The sequence below is a fragment of the Hypomesus nipponensis genome, chromosome 26, assembly GCF_054491055.1.
Source record: "Hypomesus nipponensis isolate SF chromosome 26, ASM5449105v1, whole genome shotgun sequence".
In the NCBI taxonomy this organism is placed as follows: Eukaryota; Metazoa; Chordata; class Actinopteri; order Osmeriformes; family Osmeridae; genus Hypomesus; species Hypomesus nipponensis.
In genome coordinates, this window is record NC_140386.1 from 1,858,796 (window position 1) to 1,877,684 (window position 18,889).

Consider the following 18,889-nt stretch of genomic DNA (forward strand, 5'->3'; position numbering starts at 1 on the left):
AAAAATTTTGAAATGCACTTGACAAGTGCTAAAAATAATGTTTTCGCCTCTTTTTTGGTGTATAACACCACATAAAATGAGAATTACAAAAAAAAGCGAGCCAGGTTCGTAAGTTGTTTATTGGAACCAGGGTCCTTACAGAACCGGGTATCAATCCCCATCCCTAGTCTTGTCTCAGTCTAGGACAAAGAGGACCCTGTATTTAATTTTGAGACTGGTCAACACCAAAACTGCAAGAAAATCACAAGCTAAATTGCCTTTGCATTATTTAACACTACATCAATAACAGATTAGCGAAGGCACTCGGGACCGCTAGCAAAGTTTCTTTGACAAACAAAATGTCAAAATGAGTTTCTTGTACCCAAAAACATTGCTTGTATCAGCTGGAAGGTTCTGTTGCACGGTTTAGGCAGGATACATTATTTTATGGTGAAAAGTGAAGCTAACAGTAGCTAACTAGCTAGCCACAATCACAACTGTCACAAACCTGCATGCGATTACCAGTAAAACAGTAAAACACCAGTTTAGTGGCTTGTTAACTTCTGAGAGCTTAAATTTTTTTAAATTTAACAGTTTTTAAGTTATAATTTACAAACAGTACCATACACAACATGTACATGTGGACAGATCACATGACTAGTTTTTCTCTGGCTGATGTTAATGGCTAACATTTGCAAAACGTTGCTGTTTTTTGGCTGTTAAAGCAAAGTAATTTAGCTAGCTCCCTTGGTGCTGGCCAGGAGCAATCTAGCTACGGCCTAACAAAAACATTTTTAAGCACAAACTTGACAATGACAAATCCAACCATAAGCTATTGAGACTTACATTATCGTTTTAATTTGGAATGTTTTACACTTTAAACTATGGAAAAACATTTGCACGCAAAATAGATGTGTAAAACCGTGTCATAGATACGCAGAAGAAGCAGAGAAGCAGAATTGGAACTTAAAGTTTTTCAACCAAAACATACATTTTCAATGTCAAGCTTTAGTTTTTCGGCTAAATATTTTTTTCTCGAAGTAACAAAACATTTGACCCTGATTTAGCTCCATATGGGCCTACATATATCATTGTTATGGTCATTAGAATATCTTGGTTAACATTACCTTTTTTTTTCATTAGAAGGATGAGGTGGAGGCACTTTCCTCTATATATGGTGATGAATGGTGTGTTATTGACGAAGCATCAAGAACATTTAGTATCAAAATATCGGATGATCTTACACACCCCAAATACACAGCACGTTTACAGGTAAGACATAAATGACATAAAATTAAATGAAAAATGTTAATGTGAATATCTTTGATTACTAACTTTTATTTCCATTACTAGATGATGCTGCCACATGATTATCCTAGTTCAGCACCACCTATCTATCAGATAAAGTAAGTCTACTATGTCTATTCAGGGGTTTTCCTGGCTCAAAAACAGGCTTAGGTGGTGGGTCGTGTAACCCAAATTGGGTTCTTGAATTATGCTAATTACAACTAGGTATACAGTAAACCTAAATCTTCTGGATGGTTTTTGAAAAAACTCTCCAGGACAAGGATTCAGGGCTCTCTAGTCTCAAGCATTTCAATGATTTCTTACCCTCTCACACAACACCTTGTATTTCTCACGCTAAGAAGGGATAACTTGTCCCACTATATACATTTAATAGATGAGGCGCAGGCATTCAGAGGTAAGTTATGAGCCGGGTTGAGAGTTGTCTTGAGTTATACTGAGTTAAATGCCACCAAAAAGCCATCAGAAACCATCCCATCCCTGAGCCTCTTCTCTACAAAGTAGGGGTGGGCGGATTGATCTAAAGTATCGATAGTATGAATACCAACATTGGTATCAGTATTGATTGATACTCGCGTGAAAAGATCGATACTTAAGTTAAAATTTCCCTTCTTTATATTCAGTACACAATTCCCTTACATGAGTGATTGTGCAGACACCGCTCCTCTTACTTTGCTCAAGCTCACTTTTCCCCTCCCCGCCTCCCCTGCTATGCTGTGAATTGTTGCCAGCGTGCACGTGCAGCACACTGATGTCTGCACAATGGCATAGAGAAAGAGAAGCTCAGCTTCTCAACGAATGAAAGGAAAAAATCATTAAAGCATTCAATGATCATGAAAATGCAAATAAGAAGAATCAGAGATGTGTTTCATCGCCAAGTAAGTGTACACAAACAAGGAATTTACTTTGGTGGGCAGGTGCATACAATAAACATAATAAGTGTTATAATTACATAATAATTTTCTATTTTCATTCAAATGTGCATATTGATGATGCATTGACTTCATAAATTAGGCATTGCTTTCCCCTACACAAAAGTATATCAGCTGCTTTTCAAAGTAAAAAGTATCGGTATCGGTAATACTGTATTTACAGTACCCTGTATTTACTTGGTATCGGATCGATACAACATTTTGCAGTATCGCCCACCCCTACTACAGAGCACACAATAATGTAAGACTCGACATAACGTAGCTACGTTACCCTGCTGCTGCTACTACATAGGCTAGCTTTGGTTCATGTAACGTAGCATGATTATACATCAATATAAGGCAAGGTAGCGCGACGTGATGCAAACGTTACAAGCTGATGCTGCACATTATTGGAGACATTGAATATATATTTTTGATACTGTTCACAGGGCATTTGTCATTACTTCAAAAAGTAAAGTTAAATTGGAAGGGTTTTCCTTCTTGAGCTTCACTCACAGTGCACCGGCATGAGAATACAAACAATCTCATGTGACTAGTGGCAGAGGGCAACACTGACATTATGGTGGCAAAATAAATTAACACAGGACAGGATGATATTGCAATTGAATTGTATTTAACTTTACTAATGATGGGCTTATCGAAATGATGCAGTCACAATAAAATGTATTTAGTATAATAGAGTTTATTTAGGCTCTTTCTCCAGAGGGGCAGATCAGCCAATCAGGGCAAAAGGGCTGTTGCCCAGGCAACAGTAGCCCTACCTGTGCATGTCCCTGTATGGAGTGCGGGAGAGAGCAGGACCATGCAGCGTTTAATTCTTGGAAGTACCGACATTAGTTTGAGTTTGCCTCCATAAAAAGTGACAAAAACATTAGCGTCCGCTGTACACTGCGTGGGAAGAAAACGTTTATCTACAGAGAAAAATTCCACCTCAAATCAATGTGCATGAAGTTAAATAAAACAAGTTTTGAAGAAGAGACTTTCATTGGTGGCCAATCCACGAAGCGGCGAAGCCACCTTAAGTTTTTCTACGTATTCTTCTTATTATTGGGGTGTGCTTGCCTTCGGCGAGAACAAACCATTGTTCTCTCTCTATATGATATATATATATTTTCCCACCCCTAAAACTCAGCAATATTTGGACTACATAGACAACCTAGGTGTCAAAAGTTTCGTCTTGGTTGCGATTGAGTTGCTTGTATTTGTATTTATGTTCCGTTGCACTGTTTAAGTAGAAATTACGTTTTTGTGGCGAAAAGTGAAGCTAACGGTGGTAGCTAACTTGCTAGCCACAGTCACTGATGCTACTAACGCCACTAACGTCACGAAAACTCGCGCAGCTGCAGAAACGTCACAAGCAAAGAGGCCTGGGTGATAACTATTTGCTCATTTTACTTTGTGATATGACACACAATTGTGATGTCTAATGTACAATATAAGCTGATATTATTAAGGAAGTACTACTTTCGTAAACAGTAGTCTACTATTTCACTGAAGCATTAGTATCATGACATTAGCCTCTGTTGCCCAGGCAACACATACTACATAAGTCTATGATGCATCTGTTTTCAATCGTTAAAATAAACATTCCTCACAAATACATTTTCATTGGAGGATTTATTATAACATTAGATTACAAGTAAACTATTTGTGGGTGAAATTATCCTTACCTGTGGTTTCAAACCAGTGTAGCTCACTGCAACGCTGCAGCTTATGCAAGACACACTAGTAGCTAACAAAAACATCTCCACAACTGTTTAGGCATTCAAACGGCGACAGAACATGTTCGGCACTCCCCTTGCTTAGTTCAATCAAAAGTCTTTCAATAGGTGAAACTACATTTACATTTATTCATTTAGCAGACGCTTTTATCCAAAGCGACTTCCAAGAGAGAGCTTTACAAAAGAGCATAGGTCACTGATCATAACAACGAGATAGTCCCAAACATTGCAAGCAGCCAAAACATGAAGCCTACATTGTGAAAAAGCTAAACAAGTGCCAAAAGGGAAGACCCATAAGAGCATGTAGTTATACAAGTTACAAATAAAACAACATGAACCACAAAAGTGCAGGACTGTACCTGTAAAAGAACAATCAACAGTAAAATATTACACAGCAAGTACAAGACTTAACTTCGTTATATCTAACCTACAATAGCAACAAGTCACTCAATAAGAGTCATAGTGATCCTGGAGGAAACTAACAAGTCCAGCCAAGCATTCTTAAGTGCCGTTGTACTCCCGGAACAAGTGCGTCTTGAGCCTTTTCTTGAAGGTGGGGAGACAGTCAGTGTCCCTGATGGAGGTGGGGAGCTGGTTCCACCATTGGGGCGCCAGGCAGGAGAAGAGCTTGTGTTGGGACCGGGCAGTCTTGAGCGGTGGGACCACCAGGCGGTTGTCTGAAGAAGACCGTAGGTGACGGGTGGGGGTGTAAGGTTGCAGGAGAGACTTGATGTAGATGGGTGCAGTCCCGTTCACTGCTCGGAAGGTCAGTACCAGGGTCTTGAATCTGATACGGGCGTTGATGGGTAGCCAGTGGAGGGAGATGAGGGGCGGGGTAACATGGGAGCGTCTGACTACTAACCTGAACTTCATTGCCACAGCCTAAACTTTGTCAATCAGTTCATGAAAATAATTAATTTGAGCCGAAACCGTACTACCGGACATTAAATCAAATTCAACCAACGCAATCGCTACCAAGACAAACACAGCAATAATCCAGTACTGTACTGTAGTAGTACAATTTACCGGGGCAGCTTCTCCACACAGGGCTATTTTGCGTTGTTACTGACACTGATCGCTACCACTGAGATTTTTATGAATGAGGGATTTTCCCCTAAATAAATATCAAGCTTATTGACATTTTTGGGGGCATTATTTTCAGTTAGCAGATGGTACTATTTGAATGGCGATTCCATCTGAAATAGCTACTGCCGGTAACGTCGTTGTTAGAATAAGGTACAAAGGGGGTTCTTTATTATTTAACTGAATGAATGCAATATGGGTAGGCTAAATGCCTGAAAATATCACGAGAAAAACATACAATGACGTTTAAGTCATAGAGATTAGGTCAATTTTTACACCGGTCTACCAAATGTATTTGTTTTGATTCAACTAGAGGTGGCTGATCATGCAGGGGAAATGAGAAGACAACGATTTCATTCTACTCTTCACTCTTAGTATTTTGAGTTGTAAATGAGCAGAAAAGAATATGCTTTTAAATGTATGTAATCTTTATAAATAATAAGTAGGCTATCCATCTTTATATAACATATACAGAAATATCAGTTGTAAAATTTAAATACGGACCCCTGCAACCAACGCAAGCAAGCACACCCTACAATTTCCCCAGAAATTGTACCCTCTCTAGATTTTATTATTTTCCCACCCCTAAGCCTCAGTCAATATTTGGACTACGTAGACAACGTTGATGTCGAAAGTTTCGTCTTGGTCCTGATTGAGTTGCTTGTATTTTTATTTACGTTCCGTTGCATGGTTTAAGTTTAAATTACGTTTTTGTGGCGAAAAGTGATATTAACGGTGGCTAACTTGCAAGCCACAGTCACTGACGTGACATTATGACGTTAGTAAAAATGTTACATTACATTTATTCATTTAGCAGACGCTTTTATCCAAAGCAACTTCCAAGAGAGAGCTTTACAAAGTGCATAGGTCACTGATAATAACAACAAGATAGCCCCAAAGCATTGCGGGTAGCCAAAACAAAAAGCACACAACCATCCCCTACACTGAACTGCTGTGACATCATCACAAGCAGCATCCATTGTCTGGAGCAGGGAGCTCAGGTTTTGAGCCCAATGCTCATAAACCCTCCACCTCCATGCAGAAAAAAAACTCCTCGATACGATTGAACCCTGATGAGCGGGCCACAATGGAAGCTTACATTGTCCCACACAAATTAAGAAAGAAAGTGAGGCCCGAACAAACCTTTCTCATGTAGAGGGATAAGATCGGAGTGCAGGCGGTCCAAGAACTCCAGGAGCATCTGGGTATTGTATGGGCCAAGACTGGTAATGTGGGTGACTAGCCTACACCATTCTCTGAAATGGCAGCACACATGGTGATGTTGTCCCCAAGCTGGCCTGGGACAAGCTCTATATATTTGATGGAAACATTTATACTCCTGGATAGCTCCTGTCAGCTAACTAACCTTACTTTGTGATTGGTGATTGGATGTGTCCCCTTGTTTAGTAAAGTTGTAGTTGCACCTGACAATGACTGTAAGCAGATGATCCAAGAGATCCATATTCCAGTGTATACCATAATGTTTTTCATGGTATTATGTGCCTGAAAGATTTTGACAGTGGAGTGAACTATTGTGCAGGTGATGATGCACAACAAGAAAATACACAAGAAAATTCTGCCAATATGTTTCGCAGAGAACAACCACTTGACTGAGAAGCAACAGTCAGTTTAGACCAGCAAGATATTTTCAATTGGAAATTGGCCTAATTGAAGGCAATTATACCTAACCATTTCAAAGATTTGCCAAATCATTTGAAATGTGTGAAAACTGTAGGCAATTGCACTTGTCATTTACAAAGATGTGCTAATACAATTGCAATTTGACTAAAGGAATGAAAAATTCCAACAACTGCCCAGCGGTTTGGAGGTTTGCACGTGTTGTTGACCAGGTCGTCAACCGGAAACCAGCCTCCATGACGGCCAACAGCGAGTTTCCAGGTCCCATCCAACGTCTATAAAGCCGAACAATGGATTTTTGGTGTTTCAAAACCCATTGACACTGTATGACTATGTTTAGCTTGTGTTCTGCTCCTCTCTCTTGCCAACCGTCTCTGGAGGAGGGGATCCCTCTCTGAATTGCTCCTCCCAAGGTTTCTTCCATTTTTTCTCCCGTTGGGAGTTTTTCTGGGAGTTTTTCCTTGTCTTCCTTGAGGGTTTAGGTTGGTTGAGGGGCAGTTCTATGGGCGTATGTGAAGCCCTCTGTGACATGCTTGCGTGTAAAAAGGGCTATACAAATACATTTGATTTGATTTGTTTTGAGAATGTCATTTCTGTTTCGTGAAATGAGCAAAAGCAATGGAGAAACACTGTAATGTACAAATATGGGCCTTCCGATGTTTGTGCCAACATCACAAGGTCTTAGTGTCTACATTCTGGTACAAAAACAAAATCTGCAAGAGTCTAACCAATTTATACGTATAATTTGTACACATTCTTAAAAGTGTATTCTTGCATTCTCCCCTCTCCAGTGCTGCATGGCTACAAGGTCTTGAGAGGATCAAACTGTCTAACAGTCTGGAGGAGCTGTATTTGTAAGTACAGTTAATCAAGTTATGTACTAGTACAGTGCCCATGCCCATGTTTTCTTTCAATACAGATAAGCTAATATGTTAATAATTGCTTCCTTTCAGTGTGCTAGCTCGCAAGTTAGTCAAGTGTTGTGTCATCTGCTCCACTTACCATGCTCTCATTTGCCTTTTTTGTCTGCTCCACCTCAAATTCTCTTTTTTACTTTGACTTTCAATTCAAACTTTGAGAATGTTACAGATTTCATGCAAGTTCATCAAATTTAGCTAGCTAATAAGTAGTGGTGGGCAAAAGATTAATTTTTAAAATCTAGATTAATCTTACTGACTGACTAAAAGTAAGTCTTTGACAACGGGTTTCTTAAACCAGGTGGCGCATTAGACCAGGGGCTCATCTCCTGTTTCCAAAATGCATCACGAACTGCTTGAGAAAGTTGTTCTACTATGATAACTGGTAATGAAAATAAATTATGTTCAAGATGTAAGCTACTTGTGTTTATTAACTGATTAGTTAGCTTGGCTGATAGAGCTGTGCTGACGGGCTTGCCTCGGTTGCACTCAAACGTAGTCGTTTGACGACGACTTTTCCCCTGACTACGTCACTTCTTGGCGCGGCATCTTCTGCATTAGCTAAGGGATGCTTTGCATTTAGGTGGTATTTGAGTCTGGAAGAACTCCTACTGTAAACTAATTCCGCATAGCACAAGGTGCAAACAACCTAAAGGTGCCAGTATGGTACTCCGACTCCGTTACGGATGGGCGGGCCGCCGGATAGGACGGATTAATTAGCATTTCTGTTGCCTTTATGGTTCTCCGAAGGCTGGGGGTGCTGAAAACAATTCACCGCCAGAACAGTAGGTGGAGAAGCGGTTTTTTGTCGAAAACACGTTGCTTTGTTGCGTCTTTGTAAGTTAGAAATCGTCGTTGTTTATCTCCCACCTCTCATCACACGTGTGACACTCTTACCAGCTGTCACAAGTCAGACGATGAGTGCAGCAGGTGCAGTCACATAATATTATATTAAAGACAAACTCAAGGCCCGCCGCGTCATTTTATGTGGCCCGCGGAAGATTAATGGGTTATTGAAATAAGTCTACGCTGCTTTACAGCGTGCATTGACCATAAACGACATCTCTCACCATGCATTTCAATTGTGTTACGGCAAAGTGACGACATCCCGCCTCTAGAAAGCAGTGTATGCACATCAGTGTTAAACGCAAAGTTTAACTGGGTGAAGGCGAGCATGGTTTGAATGACAGCACTCCAATGCAGTCGGTTCTGCGAACGTACCCCATGTGCATTTTCAGCCAAGGTCCTCGGGCATTCAACCCAAGTTGGTATCGCTCTCGAACTTGGTTAGAGTACTCAGCCAAGCTAGCATGTTTCTGCTTCCCTTATCGACAATTTGGAGCCAGCAATGATGAAGACATCACCTTCATTAGACAAGGTTTTACCTAGGCTATTGGAAAACGGCAATGTTTATTTTACATAAAGCTCAAAAAGCTATTCTGCGTTCAGATGAAGGGCAAAACAAGTTTTGCTCTTGCGCTATGCGCGCTTGCATTTTGTTACCAAACACTGAGAAAAATTTGCAAATGTATCCTCCAAGAAAAACAGCAGATTGTCCAAGAATTAAAAGGCGGACTTAAATTGCAGCATAATATGCCCTATGTTCACAAAAGCTACAACAAAAACACCATGTTTTTACATCGTTACTGACGTTACATCGTAGTTACAACTGGCCCTTTGACGGCAACCATGCTGATGTGGCCCTCGGTGAAAATGGGTTTGACACCCCTGCGATATAGACAAGGCTCTGGTTTTGTGAATTCATTTCTCCACCAAGTGTATAATCCAATGTGAAAAATGATAAACAAAAAGACTGATATAATTGGAAACAAAAAGATCCATACAAACTGTATGTAGGCTACAGTCAAAACTACAATGTACTACTCTAGGTCACTAAACTGTGGCAGTCAGTGCACAGACAACAAACTCACGTTTCTGAATTCGCTAGAGTAGAGCATAAACTAGCTCACAATAAAATTTCTCTCCAAGAAGTTCTCATCACAGACGTCTTTCAAAAAGACGACCTTAGAGAAAACGCCTTTCTGTCGAAGTCGGAAATGATGTCGTTTGGAAATGATGTCGTAGCGGACCAATCACGGCCAAGGGGTATCCGTCGCGTACAGCATGGCACGACGGATCGACAGGAATTTAAACGGTGCACGGGAAAGGTCTCCGTCGGCCCCGCAGACGACGGAGAGGGCGTTTCAGGGCGTTCCAACTATGCGTAGGCCCTTCCCATGTGTCCGTAATCGTATAGAACGGAGTCTTGTCGAGGTTTCCATTGGGAAGCTTCTTGAAAATACATTTTCCCTGAAGCAAACCAAGGGGCTTAATAGCTGCATCCATGTTAGCCCGTCACGTTTGATGTGATAATTTCATACACGAGGCATACACACTCGCCCCCTACAGTGCAATTCGGCTAGGTATACATCTGCGCTAAAATATCATGGTGAAAGTCATCATAGCTTGCTCAGTATAGACCCACCTCCCAACCCAATTTTGAGAACAGATTAACGGCAATATATATTTTTTCGCCCGATAAGAGTCTCACATTAACGCAGCACATTAACGCCGATTACGGCCCACCACTACTAATAAGGCAGTTTGTCAGCCCTTGGAGACTCCCTATCAGCCCGACATTTGATTGATTTTGTAGCATGGTGTGGTCAATAAGAAATAGTGTATACTGAAAGTGTAATAAAGTATTGAGTAGGGGCATCCCCTTAATATTACGTAATGACAAAACAAGGAAAACATGTATTTGATCTGTACGAATCAATATTCTGACGGAATGAATTGATTTAAAGAGTACTGCAGATCATAGAATGAGGCAACACATTCTAGTTATGCAAGTAAAAGGTATACTGTTGTGTCTTCTAGGGAAAATCTTGGCGAAAGCATCATTTTTCTTTGGGTGGAAAAGATTAGGGAGTTCCTCTTGGGGAAATCTCAAAGTCTAAAAACAGGTAAAATGTGATTTTCAAGATGTTTTCTTAAAGATTACTTTGATACAGCACATACACAAAGTATGTCTAATTTTGTGTAACTATTGGTCAGTAGTACTTCTACAATATACAAATTGTAAGACAACACAGCCCAATACATATCCCAGTTTTACAGATTTAAGTAAAGAACACTTAAAGCATACAAATGTTCTTTCTTTTGAGGATTTTCACAAACCACAACTATTCACATTTTTATTTTAATATAAATAAATGTTGGTTTAAATGTAAAGATGTAACAAGATAATGTAACTGTTGTATAAGAGATTTACATTCAGTCATTTAGCCGATGCTCTTATCCAGAGCGACTTAAAATAATTACAGGGACATTCTCCCCGAGCCAAGTAGGGTGAAGTGCCTTGCCCAAGGACACGTCATTTTGCACAGCCAGGAATCGTACCAGAAACCTTATGATTAATAGCCCGATTCCCTAACCGCTTAGCCACCTGACCCTCTTAGATTTGCTTCACTTCCGCTATTTATGTAACTACAAATTCAATGTTTAACATTGACACTACTATAATCACACCTCATTATCCTTGCCATCCTTCAATACTCTATTAGTTTTTTTTGCACTTTGAGTCATAGCTGTGTTATGGTCTCTGTATGTCCACAGTGGAACACAATGCTGTAATTAAGAATACAGAGGAGGAAGAGGAGGATAATAATGAAGTAATACCAGGTTTTGGAGCTCTAAAGATTAAAGTAGACCATGCACATAAATCTTTGGATCATGCAAGTGGTAAAGTATGATGTATAGAATCAATATAGAATATCTAGATTATCTAAATTATTATAACTATACCGGAAAGATAGATTTCGTAATATGAATGTGTCCTTGTATTCTTGTAGATGATGAGATACCTATAATAAAACATGGTGAGACAATCACAGACAGACGCAGCACATTTCAGCCACATCTGAGCAGAGTGCTAACACCCAGACAGGTAGGTACTCATTTGTTCCTCTCCAACTACTAAAATCGGGATTAAAAAAGGATTAACCCACAAGTATCAGACTCATTTTCCCTTAATATGTCTGTGAAGGCTAAAGGGTTAAGGATTTATGAAAAAGAATTATGATGGTGACACACCTGACAGTGGAATCCTTGCATGTAAACAACACGCAAATAACTGATTCTACATTACTGGTACTAACTTTGTAACTTTTATATCAGTTGTACAATGTGTTTAGATGCTTATGTAGTTGTGTTCATTAGCATGGTGATAGTCCAATAATAAATGCATTACAAGACAGGAGAAGCATTATTCTCGGGGCATGTGGCTGCATGTGGCCAAGACTGACTATGCCTCTTTGTCTGTGCTTTTCTGTAAAAATATGATTGGAAATGACATGGGCTGACATCAATGTTGTCGGGAATAATTACAATTAGAAATCCTGTGCGGTAAACCTGACCATGCACAGTTGTCATTGGAATAATTGGTAATATTTTCTATGTCTTGTGTAATTTATATGAAAGACACAGTAAATGAAAATACAGACACTTTTGAAAATCAGGAATCAGCAGGATTGTATTATTTATACTTTTAAATTTCAAAATTGTCAAAATTAATCTTGGTCTTGGTCTTAACTCAGTCTCGCCCTGCCTTGGTCTTGACTCAGCATCAACCCCTCAAAGTCTTGGTCTTGTCTCTGTCTCCATACAATCTGGTCATGGTCTCGACTTGGTTCTCATGATGTATTAAATTGTTGTAAGTGATTAGGTGGAGTAGGTTGATATATTACAATATGTGTCATACCTTTGTTGCAGGTTACAATGGTGCTGAACAAACTGTACGAAAACAAAAAGATTGCAAGTGCCACTCACAATATATATGCATACAGGTTAGTCAACACATTACTATTAACATTTTAATAAATGATTATTTCTGTAAGCAAAACTTGTTTTGCAAATGTCCATGTGTTTTAAAAAATTTAGTTTGTATTATTTTATTATGTTATAGCATCCCCAAGTAATACATTTGCTTTCTGCCTCATGTCTTTTAAATCGAGGCAGAGGTTCTCAACCCTGGTCATCAGGGACCCCTTGTCCTGCATGTTTTAGATGTTTCCCTGCTCAAACTGATTAATATAAATGGTTGTTAGCAGGCTTCTGTTGAGGTAGATAACGACCCATTCATTCGAATCACGTGTGTTGGAGCAGGGAACCATCTAAAATATGCAGAGCAGAGGTTCCCTGATGACCAGTGATGAGAACCACTGTCCTCCAGTGTCTTTTAATGTTTTTGAGCTAGGACCTCTCTAGTGTTTTTTCATACCATGTAAGTTAACAAACACCTCTTTTGGTTGTCAGTACCATTTACCATTGCTAAAGGAACACATTATATATTGTCATCCTATCACATATTTCTACACTCTTATATCTCCCACTCTTTATCCCGTTTTCACTCAGTTGCCTCAAAATGTTTTATTAACCTATTGATTTATAGCCCTTCTTACTGTGCCATTTTAATTTAAACTAACCTTTATACACTATAAACTACATTTTTTAACTGCTTTAAGCAAGCACACAAATTAATTGTCAGGAACCTTTCAGGATTCGTTCTGGTTACAATATTGATTACATATTTGGTAATAGGACAATTGTACAGACCAGTTGTGGCATTTTTATCTTTAAAATAACTGCTTCAAAGAAGTTATTGAGAGTATATTTAAGCAATAAGCCCCAAGAGGCTGTGTTTTGCGCAAATTTTAGAACAGGTAAGGGGAGTTGTTAGGCACGACGTGAAGCGGAGTGCCGAAAACCCCCTTACCTGTTCTAAAATCAGCGCAAAACACAGACTTGCGGGGCTTATTGCTTAAATAACTCTCACTAACTTCTAAAACAGTTTCTACAAATATTAATAATATACCATCATATACCGGTATAATAAACCGTCATTCTTCCGCCACTACAAAGTATAGTTCCTACATAAATCGTTGCCACGCAACACCCAGATGGACACCTTTGCCGTCTTTTCTTATTTGAAATATTCGATGTGCAGTAATATGGAATGTTAAAGAATGTTATGAGGACAACCTGTGAGGTTATGCTGGATTTTACAACGGCATGGAACGCGATATAGCCAATCACAATCAACGATGGCAACAACCAGTTTTAGAATATACAGAAAGCCATGACCTTGCAGGTGTGTGTGAAAGTGTAATTTTAAGAAAAAACCCAGAAGCAATCTGGTTGACCTTCAGCCAAAGGAAAGACATTCTGACCTTCTGACAAATAAAAAATTATAATTAAATAATTATTGATAAATAATAATACAAAAAATCTCTCTATTTCAGAATATACTGTGAGGACAAGCAGACCTACTTACAGGACTGTGATGACGATGGAGAGACAGCAGCAGGAGGGAGGTTGCTTCATTTACTTCAGGTTATTGTGGGGGAATTGGCTACTTCTCTTCTCACTGACTCTTGTTGAGTCTTATTTCCAGAGTAAAAACACTCTGGTCAAAGGCACAATTTAGTTTGTAGAACCAGGAGCCTGGTTTCTCAGAATATTTATTTGTCAGAAACAAACTGAGCTTAAATAAGTGAAACTTTCTAAATATACAGATAGCAATAAATAAGACGATACTAACCCTAATACTAGAACTTCCTAAATTACAGATAACAATAAATAGTACACTATACTAACCCTAAATGCACAAAAAAAATATTGCACTAGCAGTGCACAATAATGTGGCATAGTGCACTCCCCCAGAAAAGAAAAGCGACACTACTCTATAGTTACGACAAGCACTTCCGGGGGAAAAAAAACATTTGCGCCGTAGATGATGATGTTGTCCCTGGATACACCTACACTTATTACTTAAATAATCATTTAAACTGTTGTCGTATCAAAGTAAGGCCGAAATGTTACCCCTTACAATGATTGTTGAGAAGCCAATCAGAACACTGGCCACCGATAATCCAATAGGCCTTTAAGACACTTCCATGTTCGCAAAGCAGTAGCTGCAAATATTTGTGTAAAAATCTTCTACTCCCGTCTGTATCAATGGCGGTCCATAAATGCTCCCTAACTTGGTGTCCATTCTTTCCAACTGTGAAGAAACAAAGAAAAGGTGGATTCATGTTTTTTGGCGGGATAAAGGAAAATGTTTTGTAGTCTTAAAAGGGAGTATGTACGTGTGCGGCCGTCACAAAGTCTGACTACTCGCCAACAAACGGTCGAAAACACCTGAAGCATGGCATAATATCATAAAGATTTGAATGGAACAACTGGGGAAGTGTTCACCAAAAACGATCAAATATACCAGAAAAGATACATCGTCAAAGTTGCAGTGGATCTGAGAACAGCAATGAACATCTAGCAGTTAGTTACGGACCTGCTCCACATGTAGAACACAACTACCCGACAGCCCCTATTACAGGTCTTTTGGATGGTGCAGCTGGGAGAATAAGAGAGTAAGAGACTTAGGTCCAAGCTCTCTGTCACTCATATAGACCGATTTTGTCTGTCTGATGACAATTTCTAATTTTACACACGCTTTCCTTCAGAGAGGATTTTCAGGACCTTCTGGGAATCTATTGAACCATCTTGTTTACTGGTCAAAGGCACCAATAAATGGTATTGAGGCAGTTCCAGGATCCTAACAGTAAGCATCAGCTCATTGATTAGTTTTTTTGTCTATTGCTGTCATGCGACAGTCTGCAGGTCTCCGGGAGAAGGTGTTGGCAGATATCTTTAATGTGAATACAATAGTCAGCAGAGATTCCATAACATGGGAACAACTTTTCTGTACCTTATTTTGGGATCCATGCCTATATGGATGACAAAAGATCAAATCAGGGCAACCATGCTAGCAAATTTTCAGAAGTACTGCCCAACTTTCTGACTTTACAGAGATCAGGTGCGAAAACCCCACTGCACTGACACTGAAGTCTGAGATGTTTTCCCATTATAAAAACTATGCAACCTTTAAAGGCTTGATTGGAGTTGCTCCGTGTGGGGTCATAACCTTTGTTTCCCAGCTCTTCACTGGAACCATCTCTGACAGAGAGATAACGCAGTCAGGATTTTTGGACCTGCTGGAGCCTGATGTATGGCAGATAAATGAATGAAAACCTGTATTGCCCCGAAGGGAATTTGTTCTGCACCAAGAGCTTAAAAACAGACATACTATCAACACTGCACACAGGACAGTACAGTGGACATAACACAATTATTAAAAAGCACAGCAAAGGTTTTGCCATAGAGAGACTACTTGAGGATGTGGGAGCCAAACTTGTCATTCCTCAATTCAAAAGAGCAGCACAACTCACAAGGAGATTAAATGCACAAAAGCAATAGCCCATCTACTAATTGTGGTGGAGAGACTCATTCAACAAATGAAAGAAAATCACATCTGGGAACTTACCATTCCTTTCACCCTCACAGCATACCTGTCAACCCTGCGTTTCCCCGGGAGTCTCCCGTATTTCACACCCATCTCCCGCCCCCCTCCCGTTTTGTCATTTCTCCCGTGAGACTCCCGTAATTTGTATGGCCAAACCTCGTATTATAAATATTCACATCAATATATTATTTCAATGTTGTCCAGTTGCCAGATCTTGTATGAAACGCATCCTACTCACATAGTAGCTACATATAGGCTATCATACAATTTTCAACCCATTTGTGACCGCAACCAGAGCCCATATTAGACATTCTCTGCCGCAACCTACAACCCAGTTGCACTGTTGATATCTCCGCAGGTAGGAGGGGGAATTGGAATAATACACGGTTGAATTTTGATACAAAATCACTTGTAGAAATGGCAAAAGTCTCAGGTGGTGTTACGGCAACAAAAAAAATGAAATATAGCTGCAAATTAAGGGAGTCAGGTGGCTGAGCGGTTAGGGAATCGGGCTAGTAATCAGAAGGTCGCTGGTTCGATGCCAACAATGACGTTGTGTCCTTGGGCAAGGCACTTCACCCTTCTTGCCTCAGGGGGAATGTCCCTGCACTTACTGTAAGTCGCTCTGGATAAGAGTGTCTGCTAAATGACTAAATGTAAATTAACAGTAGGCTAAACCAGCGGTTCTCAAAGTGGGGGTCGCAAAAGGTTTTCGGGCCGTCGTAAAAAATGTTCGGAGGCGAGAGGATTCCTGCCGGACAATTCAAATGTGGGAAATATTTCCCATGTTTCCTGCCTTAATATCTTTGCCGTCCAATCACCGATTCTATTTCTGAAAACTGCCAGATACTCATGACAACTTAAGCTCAAAGCACATATCATTGGTTAAGGGGTTACTGGGAGGGGGAAATAAATGTATCGTCAGCAACGGCAGCCATTGTTTTCCGAGGCGGAGCCAGAGCGGATACCATGGGAGATGGTGCCTCCAGTGTTAAATTTACAGCTTTGAATTGAAATCTGAGACGATATTATGAGTAAAGACAAGTTTCTTTATATGTGTTGTTAATATTGTCAATTAAAAGTCGAAACTTTTTACTTACGAAGAATTTGTTTGTGTGAGTGACGCAAGTTTTTTAGGAAAGAATTACGTATCCGACATGCCGGACAGGCAGCTATGACGGTAGTAGTAGCACTGTTAAGCCTTAATTCGAGCAGATTTCTAGAAAACTTGGAAAAACAACATTATCTAGCTAGATTATGTACACTGTAATGTAAATGTACAAGCCTTGTTTGGCCAATTCGGTCGATTGTGGAAGAAACTTGAACTTTTTTTAGTTATCGAGAGAAGTATCCAGCCATAGCGCTAGCTACTTTTGGGGGATGAGAATTCCGGTTTCCCCCATGTTTCCACTAGTCACTAGAATGGTCATAACTTTTAATCAAAATATGATATATATTTGTGGATATTCCAACTACTCAAAGTATTGCTCCATCTTGTAAATAAAGTGGTTAAAAATGTATTAAATTGTCTGATGAGGTATAGTGGATGTAGAAGTTAATGTAAAAAATGGCTGCCTGAAATCACCTTGATAAAATATGATTTTCCTTAATTAATCATATTTTTATTCATATCATAAAAATCCCTCAGTTCTCCTCTTCAATATGGTATAAACAGTTCTGCAGATGCACTGTTCTGTCGTGTTTAATTTCTTGTTATAAATAAACTAGTCATTTTTCTTTTGATATAATAGTTTCTTTTTTGATTATTTTCCTTTCAGTTTGTACAATTGTGGGAACATGCAATACACAGGTTTTAAAATAATATTTTTTTTTATAGGGGGTCACCACGCCAGACATCACCACGGAATTTTGGGGGGTCGCCAGGGGAAAATTTTGAGAACCGCTGGGCTAAACAGTAGCGGACTGGCCATCGGGAGCACCGGGAGAATTCCCGATGGGACGATCAACTTCTGGGCCTTATAATTTTTTTTACTATTAATAAAAATTTCGGCAGAAGATTGAGCGACACGGTTGGCCAGCAACACGGTTGGCCGGCCCCCCTTTACCCAAGGACGGTTGGTCTATTCCAAATGAACGTCTATGCAGTCCTAAGTGCCGCTTACACACAACAGTGACACTGACAGATCGAAAACTAGCTAGTAGAGACAATATAAAGATGGAAAACCAGACCAAGAAACGTAAACGTAATTACCTTCACTAGACAATGTTTTACCAATTGAAAAGGCGGCTATGTTTGTTTGTTTTACGTAAAGCTCCAAAAACGATTTTTCGCTCAAATCAGCCCAAAAAATGTGATCGCTCGCTATGCGCGCTCGCACTAAGTGTGGAAGTCCCTATAACTAGCATCACATCAGGCACAGAAGTTGCCATGCATAAGCTGGGCGCTCACTGGTGGCGTATACAGACCGGTTCTGGTGGGCCGGTCTGGATCAAAGTCCAGGGCCTATTTTACTCCCAGTCCGTCCCTGACAGTAGGCTACATGGACGGAGGAATTTAATGTCTTATCATCAAGCCGCATCGACAATTCCCACGCCTTCTGCAAAGTGTTTCACGCCGATTTTAGTATTGCACACGGTGGGAAAAATGATGTTGGGCAGCACATGAAATGACAACGGCACAGTCGCGCTGCGGAGGACCACAAGGGCAGAAGGGTGAGGCTTGATCTGAAGATAATTGATGCCAAATTTTTGCTTAATGCAGCGCCACCTAGAGGTGAAATGGCATGACCTGTTTTGGACCTCTTTAGAACAGGGTCCTTAGTCCCTATACCAAATTTGGTGTCAATGCAGTAAAGATGTGCTGAGATATGACTAGGGATGGGGATCGTTAATTTTTATTGATATCGATACAATTTTCAAGACAGCTTAACGATCCGAGTCTTTATCGATACCACTATCGATACATTTCTGGGTTGAGCTTGAGCTAACCACCAT

The 18,889-nt window shown here is 39.9% G+C and overlaps 1 protein-coding gene across 2 annotated transcripts in view; it reads left to right on the top strand.

Moving 5' to 3' along the window:
• The window catches only part of impact (impact RWD domain protein), a 54,103-nt gene that overhangs the window by 25,025 nt on the left and 10,189 nt on the right, over window positions 1-18,889 (top strand). The window contains exons 2-9 of one of the 2 annotated variants that reach the window (XM_084692335.1): window positions 1,123-1,251; window positions 1,333-1,385; window positions 7,450-7,512; window positions 10,456-10,541; window positions 11,194-11,319; window positions 11,430-11,524; window positions 12,349-12,422; window positions 13,878-13,968. In XM_084692335.1, coding sequence (XP_084548461.1) covers window positions 1,123-1,251; window positions 1,333-1,385; window positions 7,450-7,512; window positions 10,456-10,541; window positions 11,194-11,319; window positions 11,430-11,524; window positions 12,349-12,422; window positions 13,878-13,968 — 717 coding nt within the window. The remainder of the gene's footprint in view (window positions 1-1,122; window positions 1,252-1,332; window positions 1,386-7,449; window positions 7,513-10,455; window positions 10,542-11,193; window positions 11,320-11,429; window positions 11,525-12,348; window positions 12,423-13,877; window positions 13,969-18,889) is intronic. The other variant, XM_084692336.1, reaches the window with a different exon arrangement.